Source organism: Salarias fasciatus, chromosome 7 (assembly GCF_902148845.1).
Source record: "Salarias fasciatus chromosome 7, fSalaFa1.1, whole genome shotgun sequence".
In the NCBI taxonomy this organism is placed as follows: domain Eukaryota; kingdom Metazoa; phylum Chordata; class Actinopteri; order Blenniiformes; family Blenniidae; genus Salarias; species Salarias fasciatus.
This window is the reverse complement of record NC_043751.1, coordinates 2,812,777-2,838,248: the sequence shown is the minus strand read 5'-3', so window position 1 is coordinate 2,838,248 and position 25,472 is coordinate 2,812,777. Positions and strand designations below refer to the sequence as shown.

The following is a 25,472-nucleotide window of genomic DNA, read 5'->3' as shown; positions in this document are numbered from 1 at the left end:
CGTTCCATCGACTGATGTTTGAGCATGAAGGAATCGTTCAAAGCCAGCTAGTTCATCGGTGGCTAACAGCTAAGCTAACAGCTGACTGAGACACCGCAGTGGCGTCCATCAGCAGCTACTTTTACGGAGTGTCCCTGAAGGCAGCAGGAGCTGCACGGCTCAGGTTGTTCACTGACGCAGAGGGTTTCAGGTGTTCCACAGGTAATGAAGGCGGGTTAGGAGGAGCTGCGTACTGACCGGTGAATGGACGGTGTTACTGCCTCCGTGAAGCAGGAGCCTCACATTCTCAAAATCATCTGGCGGGCCAGATGTTGTTGTTTGCGGGTCAAAAGTGGCATCGGGCCGCCAGTTGCCGAGCGCTGCAGTAGATGATGCTCCTTTAGGAGGCGCTAGCAGCTCCTGGCCTCCAGATGCCTCAGCACTGTCTCTGCCTGCTGCTCTCCACATTGTACTGTCTGCGGGGTTCACTCGCTTGCTGTTTAGGCGGCGTAATGAGGCCCTAACCTCGGTCGCCCCCTGGTGGTTGGCTGACTGTTGAATTTAAAAAAGTGCTTGATTTGACACGCAACAGAGCCCGTTTTTTCAATTTAAAAATCGCAACGATCATCTAAATTTAATTGCAGCAGCCAAAATCGTGATCGTGATCAAAATTCGATTAATTGTGCAGCCCTAATTGAAGATATCTTTAATTCCATTTCACCTAGGCAGAATTGTAATTAGATATCTCCATGTTTTAGATATCGCTATCAAAATTAATTAAAGATATCTCTAACATAATTTAAGATATCTACAATCGAGTTTCGCTTATCCGTAATTCCCATTTGAGATATCTACATTATTATTTTGACCAGGCGTTACTTTAATTGAAGATGAAAAGACGCGGCTTACTCCAGCCTGGTGAGGAGCATCAGGATCAGTGGCGTTCACGGCGTTCTTCAGAAGACCACGACATCGATCACAGAATCACAGATTGAAAATGGAAGCCTTCTGAGGAGCCTTCTTCAGAACAGTCTGTTTTTTACAGCCTACTTTCTGTGATGAACTTGAACGCATCTGGCCACACCCACCTGGTAAATCCACTGTCGTTAAGAAAGCACCTTACAGGAAGTTACACCGGAAGTTTCAAAATAAAACACAATGCACGACCTCACGGATGTAAAGGTTTTCCTATATGTTGTTATTCCGCCGCCTCGGGAGGAGAGAATCAGCTGAACAGGGTCCAGACAGCAGCAAACGCGGAAATCACCGTTTTTATATAGAATGAACCAAACAAAAGGAACTATTGGATAAAGAAAAGCTCTCATTTGAGATCAAAACATAAACCATGTACTCATCCTTGCTGAAGTACTATAAATCATCAATGTGGCTGGACGAGCAGAGCGACCTTACAGAAGCGAAATGAGGTGTGTTTTTTTATTTTATTTCCTGTTTATATCATGTGTTGTTGGTGTGACATCGAGAGCAGAGAGCCTCTCAGAGGAGCAGCCCTCTTCATCCGGACGGCGCTGCCGGTGTGTGTTGACTTTGCGCCCGGGCGCAGTGCGCCTCCGCTGGGCTCCGGAGCTTCGCAGCGTCCCGGCGAGGAGAGGAGCGGCCCAGCGGCCGGGCGAGCCGTGCGTCTCCGCCGGCTTCGGGACCAGCTTCCGTGGAGCAGCTCCGGGCCGTTTACCCAATCGGCCCCAACTCGGCCCTGGAAGTCAGACGCCCGGGCGCCGTCGCAGCCGCGGCCGACTCAAAGAGCCTCTCTGCTGGGGAGAGGAGCTCCGCTACGTTCCCATCAGAGCTAATTGAGGCTAAGTTAGCGAAAACTGTCAGCTCGTCAGCTGACCCACCTGAAGACGGAGGAGGAGCTGACTTTATGAAAACACTGGCGATGGATGAGAAAATACAGCTGAGATGAGCGACCTGTCCGGGGGCGGCCAAAGGCTGGATTCTCTTCCGGGGGGGGGAGTGGCGTTCCTCTTCATGACGTCAGAAAGAGGAAGATTTCAGAACTGCGTGTTTGAGTGTATATTTTCTTAAAAGTGGAGCCACCATTGAGGGAGGTGACTGAATGTTTCACTTCTGGGGGATCATACAGAGGCTCTGGGAGGCAACATGACTGTAAAGACTCCTTTTTAAAGTGAATTTTGCATAATATGACCCCTTTAAAGTGAAATAGTGATGTGCAAATCATCCACTAGAAATGGCCTAATTCTGCATATGATCCATGATTATGATCATACAAAAAAGATAATAATAAAATACAGGAAATACACGGGGGAAACAGCATTTTGCCAATATTTAGGATATGTATTTAAGAAAATTTCAACTCTGTGTCCGTGTTATCTAATTGAATCAATTGTCCTCATGCTGTGTTCTGTTTCATCCTCATCTGTCATGAAGAACAAACCTGCCCGGCTAGAAAAGAACCTGCAGCAGCTGAAAACCAAATATAAAAATATTCTGCAGTCTGGTCAGTTACTGAAGTGTCGCCCAAAGAGCAGTTATCAAATGAAGTGATAAATTATTTGTCTTCTGAGAATGAATTTCTGTCTGATTTTAGCCGTTAAAAGAGTGGAGTCAGAATGATGTGGGACCGTTCACTCCTAAAGCTGGAGTCCTGAAACAGGACGATTTTCCTATTGTCAGGAGACAGTTAAGACTAAATGATGCTGTCTGTTATATTTCAGTGCTGTGAGACATTTATTTCTCCTTTGTTTCTCATTTTACTCATTGTGTAGCTTCAGGGTTGTTGTATTTTATTTCTTCTTTATTTTTACATCAGTGTGGTTTAGCACCAGTTTCATCAAGGTTTTTTTTTCCATTGTCTTTACAATAATTATGAACCTTTTATTGCAGGACTTGTATTAATAAAGAAAGGATTCTGAAACGTCTGTGTTGAAAGTTATGTTGGTCTTCATATAATCTGAGCAACAAAATAATCCTAAAGTCAACCAGACCCTGCAGATGCAGCGACTACAGTAGTAAGATTTGGCTGCAGGATCATTAAATGATGTAATGTGTAGAAAAATCCAGGAAATGCTGTAAGCCACGCCCACTTCTCACACTGTTGACAGCAGTTTAATCTGATCCTGGTAGTTAGCCTGCTGTGGAGCAGCGAGCTGCAGAGGATAAATCACCACGGTGACTGTCCAGGATCAACTTGGCCAGCTTTTGTACAATCGACTTGAGGCTAACTTCGTCCAGGATCACCACAGGATCACCACAGGATCACCACAGGATAATCACAGGATCACCACAGGATCACCACAGGATCACCACAGGATAATCACAGGATAATCACAGTTTGCCGGCTTAATCCCTTATCCTGGTTCTGTGCAATACCCCCCTGGACTCCAGGGGGGATCCTGCAGTCACTGTTATGGTCAGAAGAACCAGATGTAACCAGAAATCACCAGATGAATGTTTTTTGAAGTGTTGCATTTTAAAATTTACAAGTACATTAGATAATTTATAGGACCAAAATATTTCACAATAGTTTCTCAACATGAGTTTGATTTCAACATGAAGCGTCTGGTGGAGCTCAAGAACGACTCCAGTGGGCTTGTTTGTTTACAGCTCCTAAAACCTCTGAGTTTAGTCCTTTTATCAATTCTGTGCCTGGTGGAACTTCAAGGGTCTATTTTTAAGTGCTACTTTTTGTAAAAAGCTCTGGAATCACTGCCTTTAAACCTACACTAAGGAACTTTTTAACCTTAATAAAAAATTTTAATATCTTTTGTGATGATACTTCGACTTACAACTAGTTGAATGACCCTCTGTCAGGCTGAGGTCGTCAGTATTGGTTTCATTTGCACTAAGCAGCTGTGAGGAGGGTGGTAGGAACCCTGCACACTAAAAAGCTCCAAATGTGTGGACTGCTTTACGGCATGCGTCACATCACGATATAACATTGTTTAGCCACTATTAGATTCATGACCTCGTCGCTATCCGTCCTTCACACAGCCACTGGAAACAAATGAAGGCGAGTTCAGTCCGACAGCACGCCACCGGGAACAGCAATTTACGACGCCACGTGCTAGTCCTCATGGGAACTGTAGTATTCAGTCAGGCAAAACACTACCGCTTTTGTCCACTGGCGCCGCCAAAATCAACGAAAACTGAAAGTTCCTTAGTGTTGCTTTAATACTGTAATCAAAATGCTGTCTAACATGTTGTAAATTACCTTTCATATCTGAAATGTGCCACCTGGTGGGCTTCAAAGGAGTAAAACATTTTCTGACAGTGTTTTGTGATGTGTTTTGTCTCTCTGTCTCACTAATGTAGTTACCACAGCACCAGGTCAAGACAGCAGAGGAAAATGTCAGTCAAAAAAATCAACAGGACACGTATCTGAATCATTTGTTTCATTAAATTTCAGAAGAAAGGAACAACATCGACAAAAAGATCACTGAAGCATTCACAGTTCATTAACAAATTCAGCACAAACTGACACGTCCAAGTGCTTCATGTTTGTAATCCATGCTGACAACAATAAAAGTACAGAAGTAAAACTAAAGTTAACTGATTCAGTTACTTATAAAACAAAAGTACCACTTTTAAAAGTAGTTTATGAGTAAGAGGTAGATGTTATTTTACAACAACACTACAACTACAGTGCAATACAGGAGCATCCTGGTCTCCAGGCTCTCTGTCGCTGTCAGCTGTCACCAACATCCTGCTAAATGTGAAGCGGTCCTGGCCTGACTGGGGCAACACTGCCTGTGAAAACCTACAGCCCTGCTGCTGATTTAAAAAAAACAGCCGACTTTCCCACTGTGAAGATATTTGGAAGCTTCTGTGCTCTTGTAGTTCCTCATGGCTGAACCGTCCACACCCAGCGACGCACAAAGTCATTAAAACATCACCATACAGGACTGGAGACCACTTCCACATGTCCTCCTCCTCTCTGCTGAAGCCTCGGAGGAGGCAGAGTTGTTCCATTACAGCTTTTAAGAGAGGTTTTAGTTTCTTCCCACTCTATCTTCCCGTTTGTTTACACCGCAGTTGTCGCTAACCGGAAGTGCAAACACAAAGCGGAAGTCCCGCCCCGAGAGAAATGGGATGTGTCCAAGTAGCACCTGGAGGTGTACTCAAGAAGGGCGGGTCTGAATAAGGTGAATAGTGCAGTGTGGAGCAGTAGAAGAAGAATGTGTATGAAAGGAATCCTCCAGACTGATGAAGCATGTTGTTCGTGGCTGCTTCGTTAACAGAAGCACCGCAGTTCCACCGTCTGGACAGTGAATCATTCTGAGGATGGAACACGAGCCATTTTGGATTAAATCCACTAGTTCCATGTTTCCCATCGCAGCTCGCAGAAGGCTGCTCTGACCACGTGCTAACATCCATGCTAACTCGCACCGGCTCTGCCTCGCCTACAAGCCGTGGCTTTCTGATGAAAATACACCTGACCTCTGAACCCCTATGTGTTCACGTATCGACCATAAGGTGGCGCCATTGCACCTTCAACCGTATCACCAGATGCCATTAAAAGCTCCGTCTTTGTTATCGCTGTTTTGGTGCATAAAAACATATTTACAATTAAAAAAACAGTGACGCTTAGCCTGGCGGGGGGCAAGTAAAGCCTGGTGGCCCGCCACGCCTATAAAGCACCGAGGGAAACCCTGCAGTATCTGAAGTCTTTCAGATGGAAAATAAATATTGTTCGTGGGCCCTGACCCTGGTCCTGGCCCTGGTCCCAGTCCTGTTCTCGATCCTGGCCCTGGCAGAGCTGTGTTTGGTTCAAGGGTTCCTTCAGTTTGGTCCCTGGTTCAGGCTCCTGTCAGAAGCCGGGGGGAAGATGCTCCACCCGCTGGGAGCAGGCTGGAGGCTGGCTGGAGGCTGCTCCACCTGCTGACAGCAGGCTGGAGGCTGCTGTCAGCAGGTGGAGCAGCCTCCAGCCTGCTGTCAGCAGGGTGGAGGCTGCTCTACCCTGCTGACAGCAGGCTGGAGGCTGCTCTACCCTGCTGACAGCAGGCTGGAGGCTGCTCCACCCTGCTGGGAGCAGGCTGGAGGCTGCTCCACCCTGCTGGGAGCAGGCTGGAGGCTGCTCCACCCTGCTGGGAGCAGGCTGGAGGCTGCTCCACCCTGCTGGGAGCAGGCTGGAGGCTGCTCCACCTGCTGTCAGCAGGTGGAGCAGCCTCCAGCCTGCTCAGGATGAGCCACACTTCGGCTCCTGTCTCTGAGCATGTTCTCGTCTTGTCTCTGCAGGACAGTCTGGTTTATTGCGAAGCTTTCTGCTTCGCTCTGTCTTCAGGTTGTCTCACCCTGTTTGTCTACAGTCAGCGGCCGGTTTCTGACGCGGCGCTGCGTCAATCTGAAGAGTCCTGTGCTGTCCATCTGTCTGTCTCTGGGGCCAGTGTGGCAGCAGCTGCTCTCATGGTCACATGACTTCATTTCACAGCTGCATGGTGAAGGGTTCGTTCTGGTGAAGGGTTCGTTCTGGTGAAGGGTTCGTTCTGGTGAAGGGTTCGTTCTGGTTCGTTCTGGTGAAGGGTTCGTTCTGGTGAAGGGTTCGTTCTGGTTCGTTCTGGTGAAGGGTTCGTTCTGGTGAAGGGTTCGTTCTGTCAGCCTCTTCTGGACTCTGCTGGTTTCTCTACCGTCTTTCTGTTCTGCCGTGGCTTCACTTCTCCTCGGCTCATCTCAGTTCCCAGTCTCTGGGTCTGTTCTTTACACACATCTATGGAGGGCTGGCTCACTTTGCAGAAAGACACTGACACAGCACCGACCTCCACCCAGCAGACAGCGGGTGGATGAACCAGCAGTGTGAAGCAGAGAAACGTGTGGAGCTTCGTCCTACCATGGTCGGAGTGCGCCAGGAACAGCAGGTCCTCGAGGATCTGGATCAGGGTGGAGAGCTGCCGGTCCTCCGGGGGGGTCGTCAGCCGGACCAGGAGCCTCCTCAGCTTCTCCTCCAGCTCCTCTTTGTTCACCATCTTCACGGGCAGCAGCTCAGCCTCTGTCCCGGGCTACATGTCCACTGTCCGCCGCTCCAGCTTCCTCTCCGCACACTTTCTGTTTGGGTTCCGGCTTCCGCCCGGACACGTCATGTGACTGCAGCGGCGGCGCTGCAGCAGCGCCCTCTGCTGGGTGGAACAGGATCTGCACAGAAACGCCACAGTCACACCTTCTGCATTAACCACTGCTGCCCGGAAGCTGCTTCTGCCTTCAGTAGCAGCTGCTGGGGTGAATGTCACTGTTTCATTCTCTGTTCACCCAGTATTTCCTCATGTTTACTCAGTATTTACAGGAAAGTGGCTCTTCAACACTCATGTGTTGGATGACTTTCATCCAGTCAGCATTGACTTCGGTTTTGAAAATAGATCAAAATCTAGTTGTATAGCTATTTACATTGTTTGTTTGTTTGTTTGTTTTTAATATCATGAATTGGAGTTCGATACTGGTTATAATATAGTGTGAAGATATATTTGTCATTTTGGTACACTATACAAAAACAAGAAAATAAATAAGCAATAAACGCAATTTATTGAGCATTTATATTAGCGTCAAGTGACAAGTCCAGGCAAGAGACGAGGCAAACATCTTCTCTCGCTCAACCAGGACTTCAATTTCAAAAGCACACCGAGGTCAAACCACACTGTAAGAGGGCCAGAGGCGGGGCGTGCCAACAGGCAAACCAGGGATTTGCCTGGGGCCCCGGCTTTTAGGGGGCCCCCGCTAGGTGCAAATTGTGTGCAAAAAAGTTATTTTTTTTCAGTGTGCACGGATGGGGTGGGGACCCGATGAATTTCTTGCTTGGAGCCCCCAAGGACCCTTGCCCCACCACTGAAGAGGGCTCTCAGGACCCACGTCACTCCCCCAGCAACCCCTCCCGCTCACGGTCTGAACATAAAACACCCCAACAGAACACAGAACTCCAATAACACTTTGCAGCGACCGAACCCACCAATCAGCCAACCCCTGAATGTTTGCCCTGCATGTGTGTCCAGGTAACCACAAGTGGGTGTGTCCCTCTCAGTGGAGGATCATATGATTCAGGACTAACACTTCCTGTTTCTTCACGAACTGAAGACATTTGTGATTCCAGTTGTTCTTGGGAATCAGACCAGAGACAAGTCAAAGTAAGTGTAAGTTGTCTCACGGCACACACAGCACCTGTTGGTTGTTTTAAACAAGTCCAGAGTGTAGACATTTGTTGCTCAAGTCAAAAGAAAGGGGCTGTTCTCACAGAAACCAGTTCAAAGTAGCAAATAGCATATTTAGTTTTATTTGTTTTTATTTAGCCATCAGTCTTCTGAATCCCTTTCATTCTCTGAGTCAGCAGTATTCTGTCTGCGTTCACTGTAAATATTTTCACTCCTCATTTGCTGTTTATTCTGTGGTGTTAGAGTCTATTTAAACATTTCGAAACGCGTTTCTAAAGACGTTCATTGGCCTTTCTAACTGTTTCAGTGTGGACTTTTATGTTGCGTATCTAAAGAGTGTTCCTTAAAAAAAAAAATCCTAGCTGGGTGATCACGTGACGTGGGTGAACCGTGGTAGTGGTGCCATCGATGTATATCAACAGACGATTCAAAATAGAGAACAAACGTCCATATTGATCCCTCCATAGATGTGAGGTGTATGATAAACAGGATGTCTGTAGATTCTTCACCATAGAACGGGAAGCATAGATGCATACAAATAGATCCTATAAAATTATGTCCGACGGAGGTTTCTATATTGTTTTTATCTATGATTCTCCGTCTATTTGCGAGCGTGGCGTTACGTCAGCGCGCACCATACGTGGCAGACGTCAGTAGTAAACAGGAAGTGGAGGCCAGCACCGTAGATACGTAACATCCCCTCAAACCGTGTGAAATTCGGGTAAAGATCTGGAGAGTTGTGATGTTTTGGTTGGGCATACACCTTCCTCTGTGGAGCTGAATGTACCGGGGCGCGTGACAGATGGCAGCCGCGCTGATAGGTCAGTCCAGCAGGCAGCGTCAAGTTGAGGCGGCTCCGGTCAGGACCGGGTTTCTGTCGCGAGCGGCCACTGACCCGCGATGGCACGTGACCGTTTGAAGCCGTAGTTAACACGTGGACAGGTAAACACACACTCACAGATGTAGGTGTGTTATTTTGCACATTTTGCAGTTACGTCGGGACGGATGAACGGATGTGTTTATTTGATTGGACTTGTTCCTGTCAGGACAATGAGAGGTTTCAGTCCGAGGGACACGGGGGATTGTTTTTAACATGTAAAGTTTGAATTACTAAGTAAACTCTGATTGATGTGAGCGGTCCTTGTCTGTCCACCAACAGGCCGCCATGGCTGCAGCCTGACCTGAGTCGACCCGATGGCCAGCAGGAGACCCCCAGAGGCCGACGATGGGGAGCGCCGCCTCCTCAGACCCCCGTCCCGGGCGTCCGGTGGGAGCTGCCCGGAGCCCGGCGCCGCCACGCCGGGCTTGGTGTACGTGCTGGCCGTCAGCTCCGCCCTGGGGGGCTTCCTCTTCGGCTACGACACCGGGGTGGTCTCGGGGGCCATGCTGCTCCTGAAGAAGGAGATGAGCCTGAGCGCTCTGTGGCAGGAGCTGCTGATCTCCAGCACCGTGGCGGCCGCGGCTCTGTCGGCGCTGGCCGGCGGCTCCGTGAACGGCCGGCTGGGCCGCAGGCTGAGCATCCTGCTGGCCAGCTTCGTCTTCGCCGCGGGCGGACTCATCCTGAGTCTGGCCCCTGGCCGCGGGCTGCTGCTGGTCGGGAGGATCGTCGTCGGTCTGGGCATCGGTGAGATTTCTTTTGGCGTGAGTCAGAAATGCCAGGCTGTCAGCTGCCGGGAGAGTGTGGCCCCACTGAAACTCCACTCACTTCATACCTCAGGTTTTCTCACAGCTGGTAGTCTCATATTGGTTTCCCTCATTTTCTGTTTCACGTTGGACGCTACAGCCCAGAGGCCTCGCTTCTACATTGTGCCGTGAGAACACGACAGCCGTACGTCAAGTTTGATCCTTGAACAAACATTTTTTAGAGGGAGGAAACTGACGGTGCAGGACTGAAGCCGAATTGAATGTCTTCACTAATCAGACTGATTGATCCTGGTACTCGTGGGCCTGCAGAGCGCCAGGTCTGCTCCTTTAGTGAGACATTCGAAACAATACTGAATTAGCAGCATTCTGTTCATCTGTCATACTCTGATGATGCAGGGCGATGGATAGCTCTGATTGACTGTTAATGATCCATCAGTGTGATTGCTGAGGAGATATATCAATATCGCAGTGGCAGCCACGTTTCTGATTAAACCAATGTCGCATCAGGAGAGAGTGTTTAGTGCCCATGAGGACGACTGGCTCATAGCCTTGTTTAGATTCCATGGAACAGCTGTGGGATCAATCTGCTGAACGGGGTCCAGAGTCAGACCAGATCCAGACCATTCCAGTGCATACAGGTGCTGACCAGTTTGGCCTTTCTGACAACTGGCGCTTAACTTCTGGAATCAGCAGGCAGCTCTACGTTTGATATGATTAACAGAATATAATGTCGGATGGAAAAGCTGTTTGGATGAAATGGCTGTCATGCAGCGTTTGTAATCAGACAGCCGGGAGGTTTAATTTTTCTACAGCGTCTTTAATGGACCCTGGCGTTGGGCGAGGTTGACCATCTCTGACTCCATTCAAACAGTCATCATTAAAGGTTTCTTGTCTTCAGGCATTGCGTCGATGACTGTTCCCGTGTACATCGCAGAGGTTTCCCCGTCTCACCTGAGAGGCCAGCTGGTCACCATCAACTCCCTGTTCATCACCGGGGGGCAGTTCGTCGCCAGCGTGGTGGATGGGGCTTTCAGCTACCTGAAGCATGATGGATGGAGGTACGGGTTGTGAGTGCAGGTGTGGCTGACGAGCCGCTGCCTCCGGCTTCATCCCCGCCTCTGGTTGTAGGTACATGCTGGGTCTGTCCATCATCCCTGCTGCTCTGCAGTTCTTCAGCTTCATCTTCCTGCCAGAGAGCCCCCGTTGGCTGCTCCAGAAGGGGCGGAGCCAGGAGGCCCGTCGGGTCCTGAGCAGGATCAGAGGAGGCCGGGACGTCACCGACGAGTTCGACAGCATCCGGGCCGGCATTGAGGACGAGCAGAAGGAGGCGGGCGCAGGTGAAAGAGTCCAGCAGCCGTGGGTTGCGGCTGACGCTGCTGCGCTGGGGGGAGGAGGCGGAGTCTTCAGCAGCTTCTTCTGCTTGTGTTGTGTTCAGGGGGCCTGGTAATTCTGAGAATCCTCCGCCACGGCCCTACTCGCAGGGCTCTGACCGTTGGCTGTGGCCTGCAGATGTTTCAGCAGCTGTCTGGGATCAACACCGTCATGTAGGTGGATTGTGAACACACTGCTCCAGTCAGGAGTCCCATTCAGCTCGGGTTGACCTGCAGCGAGCCGCACAGGAAAAGCACTCTTGGCATTTTCAATCACGCATAACAGTTGATTTTCAAGGTTTATAATGAAAGTCACACAAAACAAATAGCAGAATAAAGAGCATAAACACACACCTATTCACACCAAATGACCCATGTATGTACACACACACATCACTTCATAACACTGATCACAACAGGAAAGAAAACGGTTGGAGTTTGAACGTCATGTCCCTGTTTTCCAGGTTCTGTATGATCGTAGATGGTTCCCTCCGTCACTCCTCTGCAGTCAGTCCGTCTTTCCAGCCAGAGGCCTTCTGATCCTTCTTTTATTCACTGTTTTCTAAAGGAGCTTCCTCTTCCGCTCTCCTGGTCCAGCGCTTCAGTTTCTTTCTTAGAATGTTAAAGTCTTCAGGGTTTGTTCCCAGCATGCAAAGTTTGGCACATGAAGGAGTCTGAACGTTAAATATCTCAGGCCTTCTTATCTTCTTCCATTCCCATAAACAGTGAAGGAGAGTTCCTTCACCACTTTGGCATTCAGCACATGCATCTGGGATATCTCTTGATATATGATGGAGAGTACAGAAACCCTTGTTATCCATTTCAGTTGTAATAACTTCAGTCATGTTTATGGGTCTGTTTCTCATTAGGTGTCACTTCTGGACGAGTTCAGATCGGATCTGAGACAATGGGCCTCTCTCTCCCTGTTTTCCGAATTGTTCAATTCAAGATCATTCAGATTTACACTGAATTTCTTTAGACCTAATATTTGTGAAAGTGTTTTGAGGGAGTTTGATATTTTTCAGACAGAATGGAAACAGTTTTCCATCACAGTGCAGATGTTTGCTGGGCCAGCTGTGCAGGTGAGCGGGGACAGAGCTGCTGCCTCTCCCTCTCTGCAGCACTGTTTCTCATGGAAGGGTTATTTGCTGTTTTTTCAGTTTGAGCGAAGATAAGTGCGTGTTGGTGACTCTGGAGTAGACCGCTGTTCTTTATTTACCCAGGTTGGAGCCATATAGAGCCGTCTTAAATTTGGAATGTGTCGTTTGAATCTTCTTTCATTGGGCAGGTGTGCTAATTGAAGGCGTAACCTTGCTTCCCTTTTATTCCAGATGAGCTGACTAAATACCTTATTTACTTATTTACTTAATACTTTATCAAAAAGGAAGGTGACAAGGCAAGTGTCTAAAAGTAATAGAAATTTAGGCCAAATTGTAATTTTTATAATATCTATTGGCCCTGCAATGGAAATGAGTGAATCTGACCATCGATTGAAAGCCGCTGTGATGCTGCTGGGTCAGTGGTGCTGGAGCAGGTCACCTCTCTTCAGGACCTTCAGGACCTCTGATTGGAGCGTCACTTTAAACCCTGCAGCCCCGTGAATAAAACGGCACAAAAACCTCCCCCAGACGTCAGTCACACGTCTTTTCTTTGTGTTGGTGTGAGAAGGGATCAGTACACTTTAAAAACTATTCATTGCATTTGAAAATGTTTGGTCTCTGTTGTGACTGAGAAGGGACCTGCAAATAGCTGTGAGGGGTGGGAGTGTTTTATTTTGAAGGGCTTCCTGTCCCCTGCAGGTACTACAGCGCCACCATCCTGCAGATGGCCGGGGTTCGGAGCGACAGGCAGGCCATCTGGCTGTCTGCGCTCACGTCTGCCTCCAACTTCATGTTCACCCTGGTGGGGGTGTGGCTGGTGGAGCGGGTGGGCCGCAGGAAGCTGACCCTGGCCAGTCTGACAGGTGGGGCTCTCGACTCGTTCACTGCTTCATCAGTGAGTTCAAACATTTGGACTGGAATCTGCAGGCTTTGACTGGTGATAGTTTTTATTATTGTCACATTAGAGAACGGTGTACCTGAGACAGCAAGTGAAGATAATCAGTACAAAGTGGTATTAGCACTGATTGGGATGGATATGAAAACTACAAACTGCTGCAGAAGTTTTAAATCTTGCAGCCAGACCCACAGGAGCTGCTGGTTTCAGACTGAAGGTGCGTTCTGCGGCCTGGGTTTGGGTCTGGAGGAATCTGCTGGACTGTGTTTCATGTTTCGAGAGTTGAGGACGTGGGAACAGAAGCAGGGAGCCTGATGAGCCGCTTCCTCTCCCTACAGGCACCGGTTTGAGTCTGTCGGTTTTGGCCATCGGCTTCTTGCTGTCGGCTCTGAACTCTCCGCCCGTCAGCCTCCACCCAGGAAACTCCACGTGCAGCCTGTTTGAGTAAGAACATCCATCCGCTCGCCGTTCTCCCTTCAGTTTCCTCTGTTATGTTTCAGCTGAGAGTCCACGGTTCTCCTTCAGTACAGCGTTAAAGCGAGGCTGCTCCGCATCTCCAAGGCTCTTTCTCATCATTTAATCCAGTTTTAACTTTCAGAAAGAATTTCACAAGAGAGCCCCCAGACAGTACGTGTGTTTAGTCTTTTCTGGCATCAGAACACAGACAGCTGCACCATTGACTGATTGGTGTAATTGTGTTTTATGAAGAAATAGATTTCAGGACTTCAAGTCCACAGAACAGGGTCCAGCTGGTCCTGGTACCGTCCATCATGGTACCGAGTCTTCAGAACAGGGTCCAGCTGGTCCTGGTACCGTCCATCATGGTACCGAGTCTTCAGAACAGGGTCCAGCTGGTCCCAGTACCGTCCATCATGGTACCGAGTCTTCAGAACAGGGTCCAGCTGGTCCCAGTACCGTCCATCATGGTACCGAGTCTTCAGAACAAGGTCCAGCTGGTCCCAGTACCGTCCATCATGGTACTGAGCCATGTAGTTTTTTTCTTTAGTGCGGTCCGTTTTGTCTCTGGGAGTACAGTGTAATGTTCCTTCACCATGTAAACAAAACCCGATGCTCGTAAAAATGGCGACCATGGCCCACAATGCATTGTGAAATGACATAACCTTTCAAGCCTTATTGTGAAGATGTAACTCGGGCTGAACGATATGGGGAAAATATTGAATTGCGATATTTCCCCTCAATATTGCGATTGCGATATAGAATGCGATATTTAATTTAGTCTATTTTTTTATTATTTCAAAGTTTAAGCATTTCTTTCCCATAGGTTAGTTCTATTTGTTAGAATTGAATACAAAGATTTATGGCTTGTAACAAACTGAACTTTATTAGAACACTCATTAAAAAATAGAACAAAATCTGTAGATTCAAAATTTAAAAATCACTAAAAAAAACAACTTAAGACACCTGGAATGAAGCACCTGCGAAACAGCTCTGGCCTGTTCCAGCACTCTGGAGACCGTTTTCTCTTTTGATCCCCGTCTTGTTGGGCACTTTGTAACGAGGTTCTGCTCAGGGATGCGCCTCAGAGCTGACAAAGTGTCCCACCAGCTTCCTGCACATCCTGTTGCTGAGACTCTTTCATCTTTAAGTACATTTTCTAAAATATAAATACGAATAATCACAGTTTTGTCATAGGAGGCCACATCAACATAAAACACACAACTGACTACGTTAACACACAGTCAATATTCGGATTAAGGCCAATATTGGATGGAGTGATTAATCCAGGTGTCTGACCTTAGTAAATGGTCAGACACACCTGGATTAATCAATTCATCCTATCATAAAACACAGGAAATAAAGGTGCTGTCTGAACTTCAGGAAGTAATGGAGCTGTGCATACAGCCCATTATTCCTGTTTACATGATCAGGATGTCCCCATCCAGACCGCGGCCACAGACGACGCCATGACTGCATTTGCACTTCATGCCACTAGGTGTGCTGTTTGCATGTTCAACCTTATTTTACACAGACACCACAGAAGAAGAAGGGCTGCAGGCGCTGTGCAGGCTCTCTGCATGTTTGAAAAAAAAGTGTGAGCTGACAAGACGTGGTAATATGTTCAATGATGCGATGCAGCATTTTTTCAATAAACTGAACGATCGTTTCCGCACATTTCATTTACTTAGTAGCAGCTAAACTGGGTCACAAGTAGTTCATGTACTCAAAAGACCAAGATTCCTTGCAGACAGAACATGCGCAGAGCAGTATTTAATGTGCCTTTCGACCGCGATATCCCTCTCTGTCTCCCTCCCTCTCTCTCTCTCTCTCTCTCTCTCTCTCTCTCCCTCTCTGTCTCCCTCCCTCTCTCTCTCTCTCTCTCTCTCTCACGTGCGCGCACGGAGCAGGGCATTCCTTGCAGAGGACGTGTTGCTGTTCCACATCTTTTATAAATCCGCTGCCATTGTGCGAAACGAGGCTCGGTGGTCACGCTGCTGCAGTCAGCAGCACCTTGTTAAACGAGCAGCCTGCACGGCGCCCTCCGATGTAAATTTGCGTCACGTGACTGCAGTATCGCGCCCCTTGCGATGTGCAAATCGCGTTTTGTAATATCGCGAGATTATCGCAAATGCGATATATCGTTCAGCCCTAGATGTAACAAAAGTTAAAGAGCAGAACATCTTGACCGCTATGGTTCCTGTAGAGCAGGGGTGGGGAACCTGGTCCTGGAGGGCCGCAGCCCTGCATGTTTTCCATGTCTCCCTGCTTCAACACAGCTGATTGCAACGAGGCTCGTTATCTGGCTTTCTGCTGGACTTGGCCATGAATCTTGATTCGATTCAGGTGTGTTGAAGCAGGGAGACATGGAAAACATGCAGGTCTGCGGCCCTCCAGGACCAGGTTCCCCACCCCTGCTGTAGAATGACTCCAAACCGTCCTGTGTTCCCATCTTGACTCCTCATGTTCACGTTGAGCGTCATTTTTAAAACGTGTGGTGAAGAATGTCTTGAGGTCGGCGTGCTGCGATCCCGCTCATCCATTGGTGTTCCATGGCCATTGACTCAGAGCAGCAGCTGCTCAGATCTGTGAACTCGTCCTGGACCCGTGCCAAAGCCTCTGCCAGGCCGCTTCTGGGCCTGGGACTTATGTTTGACACCCCTGTTGTGTGACGTGTGGTCCTTATGGGAGCAGAACCACGTCTGACCGCCGTGACTGTTTATCTCAAAAGAACTGCATGAAGGCGTGGCTGGACTGTGATCCCGGTCCCGGCCCCTCCGTCTGGCCTGGAAGTGTTCATTCTGCTGACGCCTGCCGTTCCAGGTCCTGTGAGTCCTGCATCCTGAGTCCGGACTGTGGATTCTGTTACCGAGAGAATGCATCGGGGGTGTTGGACTCGTCCTGTCTTCCTGTGGATGAAGCATCAGCTGACCGTCCGGCGGGAGGCAGGTCTGACTCCGGGACTGCCTGCTGTGTTGCCTGTTCTGTCACACTCACGTGCACGTGCAGCTGATTCCAGCTGTTTCTGTAGAGATGAGCCATGTTTGAAGCGCTGACATGCAAACCTCTGGAACGAGGTGAAAGCGTGGTGACTCTCGGTTCCCCTGCAGCTGCTCCAATCAGAGCCGGGCCGCTGGCGCCTCCTTCTGGGCTTCCAACTATTGTCCCACCCCGTACTCCTGGGTGGTCCTCCTGGGCCTGGTCCTGTACCTGGCCTTCTTCGCTCCAGGTGTGTTTGGGTGTGTTGTGGTCTCTGTCTTGGTTCTCCTCTGATGTGTGGAACTCACATGTCTGTCTGCTGAAGGGATGGGCACCATGCCCTGGACGGTCAACTCGGAGATCTACCCTCTGTGGGCGCGCAGCACCGGGAACGCCTGCTCAGCCGGCGTCAACTGGATCTGCAACGTCCTGGTGTCCCTGACCTTCCTGCACCTGGCTCGGGTCCTCACGTACTACGGTAGGACCGCTGGCCGCCGCAGAGCGCCTCCTGCTGGAGCCTCACCTCTGCTGCTCTTCCAGGGGTCTTCTTCCTGTACGCGGGGCTGGTGGGAGTGGCGCTGCTCTTCGTCCTCGCCTGCCTCCCCGAGACCCGCGGCGTCCAGCTGGAGGACGTGGAGGACCTGTTCTCCGGTCGGCTCTGCTCCTGTTCACACTCATCTCCAGGAGTTCAGTATCGCCAGGTCAACCTGACCTCTGACCCCCGGGACTCAGACACAGAGTAGTGTGTGTGCGTGCGTGCGTGCGTGTGTGGATCTGGAAGGTGGAAAAGGTTTAGTCATGTCACACATGATGAACAGGAACTGAAGGAAAAGACTTCCTGCTTCTGCTTCATCTTTCAAGTCCTTCTCTCCAAAGCGCTCACTTCAGTCCTCACTTTCTCACTTTTGGCTTCAGGTGATGATACGTTTATTACTTCAGTACGAATAAAGTCTGTTTTTAAAATACCGCTTCTGTTTTTTTTTCTTCTTTTATTGGTTGAACAAGAAATAAACAGTCTTGCAGTCAAAAAGCATTTATTTCAGCAACATGAGATGAAACTATTGGTCATGGAAGGTGAGGATTGCAGACAGGAAGCAGCTGGGAGGAGTCCGGCTCCGGGAGACTCGGCCAGGATCTAGACCCAGATGACCCTGATGGAGTCCGGCTGCAGCAGTCGGGCCGAGCAGCGCTGCCCGGCGTAGCACTGGCAGGTGAACTTCTGGCCCCAGTCCTCCAGATCGGCGCTGGACGGCTGACCCACGGCCGCGTACCGCCCGTTGGCCCGCAGGATGTGGAAGTGGGTGGCGTTGAGGTGCAGGTAGGCGGAGGAGTCGAAGCGCTTCCTCACACAGCGGCCCTTCTTCTGGCACAGCAGCTCGCCGCAAAGCATGGCGGCCGCCGTCACGTTGGCCACGTACGGGCTGAAGGTGGTCGTCAGGTAGTCGGACAGAGCCTGGCAGTCGGCCTGCGGAGGACGGATCAACAGTCAGGAGGACGACCGACTCGCCGTCAAATCCGAGTCACGATGTGAAACAACAGCAGCGAGAGACTCTGAGACTCAGTCCAGTTCAGCTTAGTTCAGAAAACACCGAGAACAAGTCGCTTTATTTCAGAGAGCAAGCCGACCGTTCCACATGAGCAGGAAACCTGCAGAACCAGACCCAGAGGAGACTTCCTGCAGAACCAGACTCAGAGGAGACTTCCTGCAGAACCAGACTCAGAGGAGACTTCCTGCAGAACCAGACTAAGAGGAGACTTCCTGCAGAACCAGACTCAGAGGAGACTTCCTGCAGAACCAGACCCAGAGGAGACTTCTTGCAGAACCAGACTCAGAGGAGACTTCCTGCAGCACCAGACTCAGAGGAGACTTCCTGCAGAACCAGACCCAGAGGAGACTTTTTGCAGAACCAGACCCAGAGGAGACTTTTTGCAGAACCAGACCCAGAGGAGACTTCCTGCAGAAGCAGACTCAGAGGAGACTTCCTGTAGAACCAGACTAAGAGGAGCCTTCCTGCAGAACCAGACTCAGAGGAGACTTCCTGCAGAACCAGACCCAGAGGAGCCTTCCTGCAGAACCAGACCCAAAGGAGCCTTCCTGCAGAACCAGACTCAGAGGAGACTTCCTGCAGAACCAGACTAAGAGGAGACTTCCTGCAGAACCAGACCCAGAGGAGACTTCTTGCAGAACCAGACTCAGAGGAGACTTCCTGCAGAACCAGACCCAGAGGAGACTTTTTGCAGAACCAGACCCAGAGGAGACTTCCTGCAGAAGCAGACTAAGAGGAGACTTCCTGTAGAACCAGACTAAGAGGAGCCTTCCTGCAGAACCAGACTCAGAGGAGACTTCCTGCAGAACCAGACTAAGAGGAGACTTCCTGCAGCACCAGACCCAGAGGAGACTTCCTGCAGAACCAGACCCAGAGGAGACTTCCTGCAGCACCAGACCCAGAGGAGACTTCCTGCAGAACCAGACCCAGAGGAGACTTCCTGCAGAACCAGACCCAGAGGAGACTTCCTGCAGAACCAGACCCAGAGGAGACTTCTTGCAGAACCAGACTAAGAGGAGACTTCCTGCAGAACCAGACCCAGAGGAGACTTCCTGCAGAACCAGACTAAGAGGAGACTTCCTGCAGAACCAGACTCAGAGGAGACTTCCTGCAGAACCAGACTCAGAGGAGACTTCCTGCAGCACCAGACTCAGAGGAGACTTCCTGCAGAACCAGACTCAGAGGAGGAGACTTCCTGCAGAACCAGACTCAGAGGAGACTTTTTGCAGAACCAGACCCAGAGGAGACTTCCTGCAGAAGCAGACTAAGAGGAGACTTCCTGCAGAACCAGACTCAGAGGAGACTTCCTGCAGAACCAGACCCAGAGGAGCCTTCCTGCAGAACCAGACCCAGAGGAGCCTTCCTGCAGAACCAGACTCAGAGGAGACTTCCTGCAGAACCAGACTAAGAGGAGCCTTCCTGCAGAACCAGACTCAGAGGAGACTTCCTGCAGAACCAGACTAAGAGGAGACTTCCTGCATCACCAGACTCAGAGGAGACTTCCTGCAGAACCAGACTCAGAGGAGGAGACTTCCTGCAGAACCAGACTCAGAGGAGACTTTTTGCAGAACCAGACCCAGAGGAGACTTCCTGCAGAAGCAGACTAAGAGGAGACTTCCTGTAGAACCAGACTAAGAGGAGACTTTTTGCAGAACCAGACCCAGAGGAGCCTTCCTGCAGAACCAGACCCAGAGGAGCCTTCCTGCAGAACCAGACTCAGAGTAGACTTCCTGCAGAACCAGACCCAGAGGAGACTTCCTGCAGAACCAGACCCAGAGGAGCCTTCCTGCAGAACCAGACTCAGAGGAGACTTCCTGCAGAACCAGACCCAGAGGAGACTTTCTGCAGAACCAGACTCAGAGGAGGAGACTTCCTGCAGAACCAGACTCAGAGGAGACTTCCTGCAGAACCAGACTCAGAGGAGGAGACTTTCTGCAGAACCAGACTAAGAGGAGACTTTTTGCAGAACCAGACCCAGAAGAGACTTCCTGCAGAAGCAGACTAAGAGGAGACTTCCTGCAGAACCAGACTCAGAGGAGACTTCCCGCAGAACCAGACTCAGAGGAGACTTCCTGCAGAACCAGACCCAGAGGAGGAGACTTCCTGCAGAACCAGACTCAGAGGAGACTTCCTGCAGAACCAGACCCAGAGGAGACTTCCTGCAGAACCAGACCCAGAGGAGACTTCCTGCAGAACCAGATTCAGAGGAGACTTCCTGCAGAACCAGACCCAGAGGAGACTTTTTGCAGAACCAGACCCAGAGGAGACTTCCTGCAGAAGCAGACTAAGAGGAGACTTCCTGTAGAACCAGACTAAGAGGAGACTTTTTGCAGAACCAGACCCAGAGGAGCCTTCCTGCAGAACCAGACCCAGAGGAGCCTTCCTGCAGAACCAGACTCAGAGTAGACTTCCTGCAGAACCAGACCCAGAGGAGACTTCCTGCAGAACCAGACCCAGAGGAGCCTTCCTGCAGAACCAGACTCAGAGGAGACTTCCTGCAGAACCAGACCCAGAGGAGACTTTCTGCAGAACCAGACTCAGAGGAGGAGACTTCCTGCAGAACCAGACTCAGAGGAGACTTCCTGCAGAACCAGACTCAGAGGAGGAGACTTTCTGCAGAACCAGACTAAGAGGAGACTTTTTGCAGAACCAGACCCAGAAGAGACTTCCTGCAGAAGCAGACTAAGAGGAGACTTCCTGCAGAACCAGACTCAGAGGAGACTTCCCGCAGAACCAGACTCAGAGGAGACTTCCTGCAGAACCAGACCCAGAGGAGGAGACTTCCTGCAGAACCAGACTCAGAGGAGACTTCCTGCAGAACCAGACCCAGAGGAGACTTCCTGCAGAACCAGACCCAGAGGAGACTTCCTGCAGAACCAGATTCAGAGGAGACTTCCTGCAGAACCAGACCCAGAGGAGACTTCCTGCAGAACCAGACTCAGAAGAGAGTTTCTGCAGAACCAGACCCAGAGGAGGAGACTTCCTGCAGAACCAGACTCAGAGGAGACTTCCTGCAGAACCAGACCCAGAGGAGACTTCCTGCAGAACCAGACCGAGAGGAGACTTCCTGCAGAACCAGACCTAGAGGAGACTTCCTGTAGAACCAGACCCAGAGGAGACTTCCTGCAGAACCAGACCCAGAGGAGACTTCCTGCAGAACCAGACCCAGAGGAGACTTCCTGCAGAACCAGACCTACAGGAGACTTCCTGTAGAACCAGACCCAGAGGAGACTTCCTGCAGAACCAGACTCAGAGGAGACTTTCTGTAGAACCAGACTCAGAGGAGACTTTCTGCAGAACCAGACCCAGAGGAGACTTCCTGCAGAACCAGACTCAGAGGAGACTTTCTGTAGAACCAGACTCAGAGGAGACTTTCTGCAGAACCAGACTCAGAGGAGACTTTCTGTACAACCAGACTCAAAGGAGACTTTCTGCAGAACCAGACTCAGAGGAGACTTTCTGCAGAACCAGACTCAGAGGAGACTTCCTGCAGAACCAGACCCAGAGGAGACTTTCTGCAGAACCAGACCCAGAGGAGACTTCCTGTAGAACCAGACCCAGAGGAGACTTCCTGTAGAACCAGACTCAGAGGAGACTTCCTGCAGAACCAGACCCAGAGGAGGAGACTTCCTGCAGAACCAGACTCAGAAGAGACTTTCTGCAGAACCAGACTCAGAGGAGGAGACTTCCTGCAGAACCAGACTAAGAGGAGACTTCCTGCAGAACCAGACTCAGAGGAGACTTCCTGCAGAACCAGACCCAGAGGAGACTTTCTGTAGAACCACTTGATCAAACTTATTTGAACAGTCAAACTAAATACTGCAAAGTTTTGTAAAACATCTAAAAAAAAACCTCCTTTTTCGTGTGTGGCTGAATCCAGAAATGTCCTGATCAGTTCCTGAAATAGTTGAACTGAGTATGAGATATTGTTCAATCATGAAAAGTCCAGTTGAAATTCTTCAGGCTGCTTATTTTGAAGCTGATACACTTCTTCTCTGTTTTTCCATCACAATAATGTCCCTAATTTACTCACTATTTCTTTTGTACTCATGCTTTCAGACATTTCTAGACTTGGATGGGCAGCAACTCAACAACTTTACCAGCAACTTAATCTGCAGCTTAGCCATTAATTTACAGTAATCAGCAACTTTAACCATTCATTTTATCAGCATCTTAACCATTATTTTATTCAGAAACCAAAAAAGTAACTTAACCAGCAATTCAATTTTCAACCTAAGCAGTAGCAGTAACTTAATCAAGAGGTGCTGAAGCTGAAGATTCTCTCTGCCAGAGAGATTCCATCCTGCTAAACGAGGAAATCCACATGTTGAGCCGATGACAGACTGGAGACTTGTGTTCCTGTTTTCAAACCATGGGGAAAGACCAGTGTTTCCTCTGATTGGGCTTCAGCCAGAGCGCAGACAGATCGGAAGCCTTTGCATGTGTGCAGGGCTGGAGGTTAGCGGTTACCTTGCTGCTGTAGTCTTTGACGCTTCCCCACATCACGACCCCAGAAGCTCCAAGAGCGGCAGACTCTCCAACCGTGCTGACCAAGTCTTTCTGGAAGAACAGAACCACTCAAAAAGAATCTCTTCTTTAGAAATTCAGTGCTAGAAAAGGCAACACTGATTTACTTGAAATGACAGAAGCTAAGCTAAGGTGTGCTGCCCGTCCTTCAGAGAACGAGCACATCTCAGTGAGTAGCTACAGACTGCAGTTCATGTCTGTGAACAGCTTCAGGAAGTTAATACACTCTGGGACTGACGGCTCACCTCTGAAATCGTATCAGCAGCATTTACAATCCCACATAGCTGTTGATCTGTGTAAATTAAAGCTTCAAAAGCCTCTTCATACACAGGAGCTCCACAAACAAATTCTGCTAAATTATGAATGCTGATAACTGATCTGTCTTTATTAGAACTCATGTTCTTCTGGCAGACTTTAGCCGCCAGAAACATCAAAGATCAAACTAAGACATCACACTATGCCAGGTCAGTCAACCAAGATGTGAAAATCCCAACTGCAGGTTTTCCATCTTCATTCCCTGAACTTAGAAAACTTCAAGATGACTGAAATGCACGCTGAGATGGAATTGGGGATCCAACGAACTCCCTCCTCAGTGACTCTGCTACTTCCATAATCAACAGACTAACAACAAAACATGATTTGCTTGGAGTTGTATCTGACTTTTCCACCTTTCTCTGCAGCTCACTGACATTTCCCTGCAGAGTTCTGTGGCAGACTCACTAAAGTCAGGTAACCAAGCCCTCACCTGACTCAGGAACTTCTGGGTCTGGATGCGATACATGGGCCTTGCGTAGGCGTAGATGGGCACCGTGTAGGGGCGTTTAGCCAGCGCCGCCACCCTCAGCGCCTCCTGGACTCGGTTGCGGACAAACATGGCTGCCTGGGCGGAGTTCTTCAGACTGAGGGGCAGATAGATGGACGGGAAGAGGGCGGTACTGCGCTGCCACAGCCACAGCAGCTGATCATTCTTCTTCTGGGTCTTCTTGGAGCACCTGCCAGTGTAGCTGGACTCGTCATAGTTGTAGTTGTGGCAGTCAGGAAACAGGTAGAAGCCCCAGCGGCGACTGGGTCGCTCACGAACGCCCAGGCTGATGGTTCTCTCCATGAAGCGCCGCCCAGCCTGCTGGAACTGCCTTTTAGCCAGTGTGGAAATCTGCTTTGATGACAGAAATGGGGCCATCAGCACGGCGTGGGCAACAGACAGCTTCTGATAAATTTGTTTGGATCCCCAGTTCTGCTCCCACAGGGGGCGCCAGGACTCCCAGTCGATGACCGCCAGCCCAGGAGAGGAATCCTGGGAGATGTAATGATCGATCTGACCTCGCGCCTTGGCCAGATGCTCCGTCAGGTTGCCAGTTTGGGGTATGCCACCACTGTAGAGCTGCCGCTTTGAAGTGTCCACTTTGGGGTAAAAGCCGAGGCGGTCCTCGTAGAAGATGGTGAGGAACTGACCCGGGATGGCAGCAGTGGTGGTCACGGCCTGGAAGGCCGCCGTGTCCAGTGGGATGTCAAGTTGTGCACATTGCTCCGTGGGAGCGTTCCATATCGCTACGAAGGGGTGGCCGTGGATCATGGGTGGCTCAGTGGCTGGAAGGGCGGCGCTGGAGGAGGCAGAGGATCCGACGCATTGAACAATGCACAGAGCGACACAGGACAGGAAGGAGAGCACCGCCATGGTGGCTGCGAAGGAACACGAAGACAAATGAGCCATATGAGCCATTCTATCAGTGTCCAGGTTAACATGAGGATCCAAGCATCTGTTGTGTAGAGGGACATTGGTCGATTGATGACAGGAGTTTTTTCTTTACAAAATATTTTTCTGATTTTGATGAAAAAGGTCAGGAGGTCATAGGAAGGACAGCTTCAACTGTCCATGAAGGACAGTAGGGGCTACAAAATACACTACAAAAAAGCACATCTGACAAATTCACAAACACAATCTAGTCTTACTGATATTTCATGGACAAACTTTATACCATCCAAACTTCATTTCTGTTCTGTTTGAACTGAACAGGAAATAGACAAAGCGTGAAAGAGGAAGTGGAAACATCTTGCATTCATGACATTCATTACTTAAATTTACTGCTGCTGTTGTCCTTGTCAGTAAACATATTTTCTCTTTGGGGGCTCAGATATTTTTATTTTTCATCATTTGAAAGAAAGAAAAAAAGCCATTGAGTTGAGAGAGACTGATAAAACGTGCCGTTGCTGCACAATGACTTCACACTTATTCTGAAGACTCGAGAATCTGAGGTCAAATTCCAGAATTACATTTTGTTCAGAAAAAAATCAGCAATAGATTCAGTTTGCAGAAGAAACTACCTTCTACTCTACAAAACTGAAAAAAAACAACTTTACCTTCCATCAAATGAATTTGGACAATTCAGTGACCAAGGAAAGATTTATTTTTTTCTAATATTTAAACATGGAGGGAATCTTCAAAATATCATACTGTCGTTACAAGTCACTACCAATCTGACAAAATGGAAATTCATTTCACAGACGTCCATCTTCCAGTATCGTCCTACCTGCTGCTGTCTTCACCGACCTGGAGGCTGAATCAGTCTTCTCTAAACTTGTTCTTTTTGCTGTTTCATGTCCTGCAGGAAGCTGATCAGTTCACGCCAGACCTGCGTCACAATGGCTGCTGCTTGGACTTTATGTCCTCAGGATGTCCATCACAGCAGCTTCTCAGACTTTATGTCCTCAGGTCGCTATAAGGAATGCATTTGTTTCATTTTTCCTGATTACATTTTATCAGGAATTTCTCTTACGGTCATTGGAGCAAAAAGAAAAAAGAACCATCACCAACCAGACCACGTTCTGTCAGAACGGTTCTCTCTTCATCAGCAAGATCACTGAAGAGA

The 25,472-nt window shown here is 49.4% G+C and overlaps 3 protein-coding genes across 8 annotated transcripts in view; 1 reads left to right on the top strand and 2 right to left on the bottom strand.

Moving 5' to 3' along the window:
• The window catches only part of lrrk2 (leucine-rich repeat kinase 2), a 178,063-nt gene extending 171,059 nt beyond the window's left edge, over nt 1-7,004 (bottom strand). For 2 of the 3 annotated variants that reach the window (XM_030095654.1, XM_030095653.1), the window contains exon 1: nt 6,782-6,917. In XM_030095654.1, the coding sequence (XP_029951514.1) occupies nt 6,782-6,917 (136 nt within the window). Of the gene's footprint in view, nt 1-6,781 lie in introns of all 3 variants that reach the window. The other variant, XM_030095652.1, reaches the window with a different exon arrangement.
• A 966-nt stretch (nt 7,005-7,970) lies between these two features.
• Nucleotides 7,971-17,497, top strand: LOC115391896 (proton myo-inositol cotransporter-like). 3 transcript variants are annotated; one of them, XM_030096311.1, is made up of 11 exons: nt 7,971-8,063; nt 9,247-9,711; nt 10,630-10,789; nt 10,860-11,068; nt 11,167-11,275; nt 12,901-13,064; nt 13,435-13,540; nt 16,376-16,501; nt 16,663-16,781; nt 16,857-17,009; nt 17,072-17,497. In XM_030096311.1, the coding sequence occupies exons 2-11, from the start codon at nt 9,282-9,284 to the stop codon at nt 17,272-17,274; spliced, it is 1,779 nt and encodes a 592-aa protein (XP_029952171.1). In that variant the 5' UTR covers nt 7,971-8,063; nt 9,247-9,281; the 3' UTR covers nt 17,275-17,497. The 3 variants fall into 3 exon arrangements, with proteins under 3 accessions (XP_029952171.1, XP_029952172.1, XP_029952173.1); XM_030096312.1 differs by having other exon boundaries at nt 7,971-8,069; XM_030096313.1 differs by lacking the exon at nt 7,971-8,063 and adding an exon at nt 8,756-9,029.
• A 49-nt stretch (nt 17,498-17,546) lies between these two features.
• LOC115391898 (hyaluronidase PH-20-like) lies at nt 17,547-25,195 on the bottom strand. 2 transcript variants are annotated; one of them, XM_030096317.1, is made up of 4 exons: nt 25,134-25,195; nt 23,351-24,285; nt 22,549-22,638; nt 17,547-17,996 (listed from the first exon to the last, which is right to left on the bottom strand). In XM_030096317.1, exons 2-4 carry the CDS (start codon nt 24,278-24,280, stop codon nt 17,667-17,669), a joined length of 1,350 nt encoding a protein of 449 aa, XP_029952177.1. In that variant the 5' UTR covers nt 24,281-24,285; nt 25,134-25,195; the 3' UTR covers nt 17,547-17,666. The 2 variants fall into 2 exon arrangements, with proteins under 2 accessions (XP_029952177.1, XP_029952176.1); XM_030096316.1 differs by lacking the exon at nt 25,134-25,195 and adding an exon at nt 24,964-25,080.
• Between the last annotated feature and the right edge of the window lie 277 nt (nt 25,196-25,472).